Genomic DNA, 8879 nt, shown 5'->3' with positions numbered 1-8879 from the left:
GATTATCTATAAATCGATAATTGTCACTCGCCTGTTGCAGACGACAAAACGTTTTGATGGCGGGAAATTAAGCACCACGTCGTGACCGACAGTGATCCCTCAAACTTGTATCGATAATGCCGTTTTTTTCTTCTTTCTTTTGCTTTAGCGATTACGTCTTGACTTCGTTTATAAGTTTACTCGGTAAAAACTAGTGCAGCTTGTCGTGACGTGTGGGTCAGCGTGAACGTTGTCTCAAACCAGTTTTAATTGAGTGACAAACAAGCAAATAGTTTGGCCGTAATACCAGTTGCAACGAATATGACGAGTTTGCAGGAGATAATCGTCATTCTGAGCGATTTGAAGCAAAGCTTAATTGCATTTCATGGAGTCAATCCTGTTTATCCACCACCCAACAAGTAAACCTTGCCAACCTTTTTTACTATTTGATGTATTGGAATGAAATAACGATGTCTTTAATATCACCTAATTACATGTGTTTTAAGGAGTGAAACAATGGCACGAGTTGAAGAATACATCAAACTAGTTGTGGCTGCCATAAGTCGAGGGGACTGGCCTTTGCAGCTACCAATTCATGGCAGTGACAAGATGATGACTTGGAAAGCCGCCAATCAACGACGTAAATGTTTGTTACTCTTCCATCTGCTCGCCAAATCACATGCACTTTTACGCACCAATACCACATCTACCAAACGGTATTATTATCTTATTAATTCGCCCGATTGATGTATGCCCTTTGTTGTTCGCATTTACATTGCCCGTTCATTACGTCTCGGGGTAGACACGTCCTTTTTCTTCTGTTTTCTAATCCAATAAGCTGTCTCTGTTTGCGCATTACAGTACTAGTGTACCCCCTTCCCATTTGGCGCAGAATCTCCCTAACTTTTCACTAGCCATTTGTGCAGGAGTCACGTGACTGCATAACATTCGTTACACGATCTCTCTCGCCAGTGCGTCTTTTTTTATATTTTCTCTTGTTTCATTCCGTTAACTTTATACTTTTTGTTTTCTTGCCCTATCAGTGACATCTATTATGAAGACGTTTCGTTATGGGGTAACCAACCGGTGCTGGACAGCACAGTAACCCAGATGACAAGACTGCTGAATATTCCGCGACGCTGTCTCAATATCGGTGCCACTTCGAAAGGTTTGGTGGCAGGTTCTCTGAACTTTCTCGATGGAGATGGCAAGCTCGTTGATTGCCAATCGCCAACTGGTATGTAGCTGTTCCCGTGTCACACACATATCATCCACCCACCTCTATAACCTTATTTTTTATCTTTCCCCTTCTATTTTTTAATGCTGTTTTTTTTTATTAAGGGATTTTGATACCGAACGACGTGGAAAAACTTTCTCAATTCCGAAGCAAAGCTTTCCACATCTTGCTAGTTGAGAAAGACAGCACGTTCCAGAAATTGATTGACGATAAGATCGAATCCTTCATCGGCGAATGTATTCTCATCACGGTAAAAATAAATAAATTTCTAGATTTAGGGTGATGTGTTACGTTTCATCACGCAACACTTCTCCTCATCGTGTGTACTTTGGACTCTTAGGGAAAAGGTTATCCGGATGTCAACACTCGTCGTTTCCTGCGTCGCTTGTGGGACGAGTTGCAACTACCCGCGTTGGCTTTGGTGGATGCAGATCCGCACGGAATTTCCATCCTCGCTGTTTATCGATTCGGAAGTCAAGTGTGTTACTGCGTTTAAAAATTTATAGGGACTTCCCAATGGCCCTTTCATTTTAGCCTTTCACTGAAATTGTCTTGTCCGATAGAATTTAGAAGATATTGAACATTTGTCGACTCCCCAACTGAGATTTATCGGCCTCCAGCCAAGCGATATTGAGCCTTTACACATCCCTGACGAAGCTAAGTTGCCACTAACTCAACGCGATCGATCGCTCATCGACTCACTGACCCAACGTCCTTCCGTAACCGAAAATCAACTTCTCCACGAACAGGTAAGAAACCAAATTTTTTAAAAATCTTTTTAAACCTGTCGGAGTAAATGATTCCCGTTTAAAAGCAAAGTTGCGCAATGTTAGCCTCTTGGTTAAGTAGTACAACAGCGCAGGTTTTCGAACTTGAATGATTCAAAAATGATTTTTCCCGTTCGTCCGTCAGCTTGAATTGGCTTACAATCGATTCCGCTCGCAATCATCACGCCGTATGCTCTAGAGGCTTTTCTTTGAAAAGAAGGTCATACTGCGTCAAAGGTAGTCTTTGTTTACAGAACAAAAGCCCCGATTGATCTTGCCACTGCCAAAAGGGCAAGTTTGAAACATCTTTGATCTCTTGGGCTTGTTATGAATCGCCACGTTTTTTTAATTGCTGCCTCTTTTTTTTTCTTTCTTTTTTAGAGAAAATATTAGTCCATTCTTTCTACCTTTTCTTTTTGCATGTCTTTCGTGGAATCGTTGGCGCAGCTGACTGTATTGCGCCGATTGAATTGCAAGGTTGAAATCCAGGGTCTGACGAAAATCCACCCGCAGTTTCTCTCTCGTACCTACTTACCGGCCAAGATCCAGTCCAAGTCTTGGATTTAGAAAGAAAACCGTAAACCGACATACATTTTTTGTTCCTCCCCTCTTCAGTTTTTACTGTTCCAAAGATAAATAAAAGAGACGTCGTCATTTCTGAGATTTACATCTGCCATTCAACGGCGTCTTTATCGACCGCAGTGATTGACATGGCAGCAATAACGCCGAAAGCAATAAAAACAAACTTAATCAAACAGAGTATGGATGGTTGATGTACGAGCACGAGCCTGACGTACACTCGTAAAACGCAACCCTTTTTTTTTTTTGGTTGTTGTTGTCTACATACTAGCCCAACGTAGCAGTGGGAGGCTATTACTTGGTCGAACATTAACATCCAAAGAGATTTGTTTCTCGATTTAAGGCGATTGTGATCTTGGGCCAACAGAAAAGATATTACGGGCGGAAGGCAGACATCTCTCTCCCTTTTTGTTTCCGTAAGAATAGAAATAGGGAGGCGAGGAGTTTCGTGGCCCTTTGGTGCGTATTTCCATTGTTCCAGTCGATAGAGGACGTTCAAGTGGACAACTAGTGAGAACAAAAAAATGAAAGGGGGGAGGACTACTGCCACTCGATCCAAAGTTCCCATAGTGTGTTCATCCCTACTATTCCATAAACATCAAAAAATAGATGTACGGAGGAAGGACGAGTTATCCTTCATAGAGGAAAAGGAAAAAGAATTTCCTTTTGGTCGTCGGATAAGAATCTCGGTAGGAATTGGCCCTTTTTTTTTTTGTCCTTCGGCAGGAATCCATCCGCACGTTAAGCTATACACTTCTATAATAATCCTGCTTTTGCCCTTTCCGCAAAAAGAAATATTCTTTTACTTCAGTCAGAGCTCACTGCGATCCTGCTTGTTTATCTTTTATCAGCTGCAACGCCCATTCGAGTAGACACACACACACACGCGTATTATAATATAATTCCTATCGATTGGGATGACTTGTTTAGCTGAGTGAGTGTAGTTACTAAATAAGAGGATACATCGAGTCTTCCGGCCTGAGTCTGCAGATATTTTTGGGTGGCATCCTTTGAAATAGGGAGCCTCCCCTGCGGTGCCATTAAATATTCATCATTATTGCAAGTTTCCAAGACCGTAATGGTTTCCCTTTTTATTTTGCGCATCAACTGTATAGGACGAAGAGCAGAACTTGTTGGTGACATTAAAATAATGCGCCTCTCTGGTTTTTTTTAGATCCCTTTTTGATTGCCTCTTCCGCCTTAAATTGTCGGAAAACGTCAGTTATTGAGATTTATAGTGCCTTTTATTTTTTTCTAACGTTCTCCTCGCGATTGGTATCCTTCATCGTTTATTCAAAGATGCCCATTTCGTATGTAACGCTAGCGGAGCGACTAAATGAATAACTAAGACTTTGAGTGCCACTGCATGTTTCATGGAAATGAGGTGATATACTTGTCACGGCTGTCCATTCTGTGAAACTGAAGGAAAAGGACGAGCAATATTTGTATATGTATGAAACTGTTGGCACACGGGGAGGGGGCGACGCTTGCGCCGTTGCTTACAAAGAAAAGGACGTAAGGCTAAACAGAAGGGGCCAACTCACGAAGACTCGGTGCGCAACGGGACACTATATACGTAGCCTTCAGTTTCGGCTTCCAGTTGAGAAAGGAAGCTGAGCCGCGTGCAGCACCATGAGATCTCTAGTTTCTTGTTACTATCGTTTAAATCGACGGTTACTCGTAAGATAGTTTGGCTTCTAGCGGACGTGATGTGAAACTTTTATACGGGAAGTAAGGGAGGGGGGAGGGGAGGACATTCGCGGTGGCCGAGTGTCAACAGACACAACGAATAGCGTCTGTCAATCGTTAACACGTACAGGAGGCCCGGAATCAACAAGTGATTGCTAGACACCAGAGATTCTGCTATTTGTTGAAGAAGGAAATAAGTTAGTGATTTGCAGACCGACAACCGAGTTTATTGGTTGATCGATCGGCCGAATCGATTACCGGACGAGACCAGTCAACAGCTGTGCAGTAAAACTGTTTCTCGCGCTGTGTTGCAATTGTTGTATCGCATGTCTGCCAAGAAAAGCGGCTGCGTTTCTACATTCGTGGGGTATGTAAACACGTAACATCATTTATTATACGTTTCTATTATTAGCGCCGCGCATTTCTTAATGAAAAGAATAATGGCTGGGTCAATTATTTAAATTGAATGGTAATATGAGATTGGCTTCCGTAAGATGAAAACCTAGACACAGGAACTTGCTAAATGAATTTTCCACCGTCTGATGTCATAATATCATAACGTTTCATTATTTCCCCCCCCCGCATTCTTTTAGACTTTATATTGACAAAGTTCGCACGTAAATGGTGGACTATCCTCTACAAAAATAAGCCACCGGTTATAGCCCCCGTGTGCGAGTGTGAATCGAAAGTGAGTTTCTACTATCCTCAACTTGACGCTCAATAGTTTGCATCTTCACGCGCTCTCATACAAGGCCTCAGGGGGGGGGCGTCAAAGTGGCTAGTGTATAAAAAGCTTTGGCGGCTTACGTGATCTCGTCCCAGGCGCCCCTTAAAAAGGGAAATTCAAACCGGATACAAACTATAGCGAAAACACATTTGTGACCCTTTGGGATTTTTTTTTTTCAAAACATTGTGTCATTGACTTTCGTATGTGCCGCGTCACGTTATCATGGCTGATCAAGTCGGCGGTATTCAAATCATCGTTACGCCAAATTGTCCGGTTGGCAACGTTGGCTCACAAGTTGAAACGAGTCCAGAAAGTGCGTCGTGCTTGCTGGATCCTAATGCCGGAGTGGGCGAGTGCGGTCGATCCATCATCAGCAACGCGTCCAGCAACATCAGTTATCAGCAAAGACAACGTCGAGCTCAGTGGAGAGGCATTGGATCTTCGTGCATGTGGAACGCCTTTCGGGCCAGCCTCATTGGCCTTTTCTTGTTCGTCTCCGGATGCGTCGTCGTTTTAGTTGGTAACTACAAACAAAAAAGAGACATAAACACTTTTTTAACGTCACTCTTCGTTGCCTTTAAATCCAGTTTAGTTTGTTCTGTTTTTAACGGTTCTGCAAGCGACTTTGATCCCCGCTTTAATTGGAAATTTCAATCTCGTACATATTTCGTTTGCTCTGAATGATATACGACAGGTTCTAGACGCGTTGCACGACGGAAAACTAAATACCGTTAGACCGTTCTTTCGTTGTACACCTTATTGTTTATTTGCGTGCGTTGGTGAGCAACCGATGGTGTTGCTTCCTTGATATTTCTCAGCGCCCTACTGTGTGTCGTGTCTCCGTAGACACAACAGAAAAAGAGACTAGCGCAAGAAGAGAAAATAGAAAAGAAAAAAGGGCATTCGTGCCATCTGGCATGTGTTGCCTTCACGCCCGTGTCGACTCTATTGATCCAATGAACCATTGCAGTCCCACACGGATATAATAAATCCCGACCTCCATGTTCATTTAAAATTTACCTCCTCATCTATTTTATTAGATTTTTTTTTTTGTGTTCCATACGCAACGATCGTGTTGCCTTCAATAGGTGCACGTGATTTTTTTTTTTAACGAATCGGTGAAAATTCGTGACATTGTTCGAATATAGTTACTTCTGGCTTCCATTTTCTTCGCCTTTTCTCCAAGCTTTTTCCTCCCCCAATTACTTGCACGACAAAAGTCTTCTTTAGAACCTCCGGGGCGGAGGGTGGCCAGGGCAATGATTATCGATCGGCTCATTACATGGTCAAAAAGATGAGCAACAATGCTGTACATCAGGTACCTATTTTTGGGTGTTACGACAGCTTGCACAGTAAATTCTTTCAACTACCGAAATGCGCCTCTCCCTTTTGATTGTAAATGATTTGTTTGAAAGCGGATTTTTTAAAACATAAAACGGACGCAGGTGGACACGGCTGTGTCGGCTTTTGTAATGGTCGTTTTCACTTCATCTTCTGCAAAGATCAGGTCAACAAACAGATAAAACATTTAAAAAAACAAAAATGAAATTCCGAAAGAAATGGGGATGAAAGGAAAGCCGCTGTAGATGAATCATCGCGTACTCACGTCACGATCCACTCTCTCCTCCTTTTTTTTTTTCTTTCGTTTTAGTTCCTATTTCGCACTGGCACCTTTTCCGGTATCACGAATAATTGATGGCCACTAAATCATTTTTTATTCTTTTTCTTTCATCAAAATATTTAGGTTTCTATTCGGAGTTTGCTTCAATTGAACTGGCAGTCAACTTCAATCAGACGGTCTCTTTAGTCGACCCGGAGTCACAAAAACGTCGAGTTAAATCGTCTTACTCTTACATCGGACCTGTTCTCATCGGAATCGGTGGTATAATATTCTTAACGTAACACAAAACATCGTGTCAGCGTTCATCTTAATTAGAATTTCAAACGCGCGCGAGGGAAAGACGGCCTTTAAGGACAATTCATAAAAACGTTCAGCTTTCGTTTGTAAACGTCGGAAGCGGCCTTTTAGAGTCTAGTTCGTTAACATAATCTTGATTGTGAAAGCCTCACGCAGGCCTACATTAACCTACTTTGATGACGGGAAGAGATTGCCGCATTAGCAATCACGAAGGCTTTTATCTCGATCGAATGTCAACTTTTTTTCTCAGACCCAACACTACCAGACAGACTCTACGAGGGGTTGTCTATTTTTTTTTTTTATGTTGGGCCATGTAATACCTTAACCTAAAGACGGAACTATTTAGTATAAAGCCGGATTATGAACATCTAAACGTTGCCGGGCCACTTCTGCCTAATCACGTGGGAAAAAAACAAATGGACTCGTTTGTCAGGGCAATTTGTTCCACGATATTTTTAATGTTCTCGCCTTGTGTTTGATTTCAGTTTTCGTGTTGATTGGAGTGGGCGTGGCCACTATGGAGATGCGTGACATGACAGCCAAAGTGTTCCCGTTGACGAAACGGCCTTACAGGAAAAACAAATTGACCGCCGAAGCTCTGGGCACGATGTTCCAGACACCGACGCAGCAGATCATGAAAGAGATGACGGCCAACAGTAAAAAACCAGATCGTCTGACGAGCTTCCGCACTGTTGGAACACAGACATTTCGACCTCGTTTATGGTCTTGGTCCAGACCCAGGCCGCCTCGTCGTTTCATGTTTCACGGCAAAATGATTTGCCGATCGTGCCAACAGCTTTGCACGCCCAAAAGCCAACAGAATGCCATCCTTCCAGCGACGTTCGTCCACAAACGTGGGCGACGATGGCGTTGTCGCCGGAAATTGCTACTCATCCACTCACTAGCAGCCAACTCGTTGGCTGTTTCTTGTCCCCAGCTTGACACTGTTAGCTAATCAACTCTACATCTACTAATTGTTGTTGCTCTCGTGTTTGGTAATGGCTCAGGTACCAGGTTTGGACTTTCAATGTCTTTCTTCCCTCCCAGAAAGAATGTTTAAGACAAGTTTAATGTGAGTGCAATCACCTTTAGATGCGGAACATCAAATAAAACTAACGGGCAAACGTTCCAGGAATAGGAGGGACGAAATGGATTTCTTCCAAATTTGAATTTATTTACTCGAAATCTAAAGAGAAGAGAATCTCTGTTAACAATTAAGACCTGTCTACAACGATGACAGTGCTAATAAACAAAAGATAAACTGGACGTTGGAAAGTGCAAGTGAACTGCAATGCTACGTATTAGCAGAGATGCCAAAATAGTACAGAGAACGTACCTCGCGTGTCAGCTCGGCGCCTTCTTTTTTTTTCCCCGATATGCTTTTGTTTTGTTGTGAGATACATAAAAAAAAGAGAGAGACAGAGAAAAGAATGTTTCTTCTTTTAGCTCTAGACGGAATTTTATTTTGTACACAGCCAAATCTGGCTTAATGTCGGTATTGTGGTCGATCAATAAACTCGGATTGACGGATGGAATAGACTGCCTCTTTCTCTCTAGTTCTCTTTCTTTCGTTGACTTTTAAGGTCACCCTTTTACTTTGTTTTCATACTTTCAGTTGTGTGGTGTGTCCTTTGTTTCCAACGGGAGCTCGAGGATTCCCAAGAATTGATGTACTACTGTGAGCTTCAACAATTCCGCATAGTTGTTTGCTGGCTTTGGCTGCGGATGCCTTACGCTTTTTTTTTCATTTTTTTTTTCTTCTCCATGTCGTCGCTTTTTGTGTAAAGGAAAGCGAGCATCCCGAACGATGAAACATTGCTCGAGCACATCTCCTGTCCTTTTGAAAGAGAATTTCAATTACTCAAAAACCTCTTCGTACCCCCGACGCCAGCCCCGAAATCGAGGCATGCTGTGTTTCTCACACTTTGGGAGTGTTTCGTAGCAATGGCTGACCAACTAGCAAGGGCATTGTGTGCCTATTCA

The 8879-nt window shown here is 42.6% G+C and overlaps 2 protein-coding genes across 3 annotated transcripts; both read left to right on the top strand.

Moving 5' to 3' along the window:
* The first annotated feature begins 56 nt into the window (after positions 1 to 56).
* LOC116915951 (meiotic recombination protein SPO11) lies at positions 57 to 4890 on the top strand. 2 transcript variants are annotated; one of them, XR_006642963.1, is made up of 8 exons: positions 57 to 398; positions 486 to 695; positions 1023 to 1216; positions 1321 to 1466; positions 1557 to 1694; positions 1780 to 1965; positions 2431 to 4618; positions 4845 to 4890. XR_006642963.1 is itself a non-coding variant. In XM_045168860.1 (7 exons), the coding sequence occupies exons 1-7, from the start codon at positions 301 to 303 to the stop codon at positions 2548 to 2550; spliced, it is 1092 nt and encodes a 363-aa protein (XP_045024795.1). In that variant the 5' UTR covers positions 57 to 300; the 3' UTR covers positions 2551 to 4890. The 2 variants fall into 2 exon arrangements, 1 of the variants encoding a protein (XP_045024795.1); XM_045168860.1 differs by having other exon boundaries at positions 2431 to 4890.
* LOC123466236 lies at positions 4616 to 8431 on the top strand. The gene is made up of 3 exons (XM_045168862.1): positions 4616 to 5498; positions 6723 to 6860; positions 7382 to 8431. The coding sequence occupies exons 1-3, from the start codon at positions 5201 to 5203 to the stop codon at positions 7849 to 7851; spliced, it is 906 nt and encodes a 301-aa protein (XP_045024797.1). The 5' UTR covers positions 4616 to 5200; the 3' UTR covers positions 7852 to 8431.
* The last annotated feature ends 448 nt before the right edge of the window (positions 8432 to 8879 follow it).

This window comes from Daphnia magna, linkage group LG2 (genome assembly GCF_020631705.1).
Source record: "Daphnia magna isolate NIES linkage group LG2, ASM2063170v1.1, whole genome shotgun sequence".
Lineage (NCBI taxonomy): Eukaryota > Metazoa > Arthropoda > Branchiopoda > Diplostraca > Daphniidae > Daphnia > Daphnia magna.
Note: the sequence above shows the minus strand (reverse complement) of the source record. Positions and strands in the feature narration are given on the sequence as shown.

Bases quoted from the DNA above. Each gene is read 5' to 3' on its own strand.
- LOC116915951 (XM_045168860.1), top strand. From the start codon at position 301: ATGACGAGTTTGCAGGAGATAATCGTCATTCTGAGCGATTTGAAGCAA. The intron at 1,467-1,556 runs GTAAAAATAAAT...TTGGACTCTTAG, and splicing joins GCGAATGTATTCTCATCACG to GGAAAAGGTTATCCGGATGT. The intron at 1,695-1,779 runs GTGTGTTACTGC...CTTGTCCGATAG, and splicing joins TTTATCGATTCGGAAGTCAA to AATTTAGAAGATATTGAACA.
- LOC123466236 (XM_045168862.1), top strand. From the start codon at position 5,201: ATGGCTGATCAAGTCGGCGGTATTCAAATCATCGTTACGCCAAATTGT. The intron at 5,499-6,722 runs GTAACTACAAAC...CAAAATATTTAG, and splicing joins ATGCGTCGTCGTTTTAGTTG to GTTTCTATTCGGAGTTTGCT. The intron at 6,861-7,381 runs GTATAATATTCT...GTTTGATTTCAG, and splicing joins TGTTCTCATCGGAATCGGTG to TTTTCGTGTTGATTGGAGTG.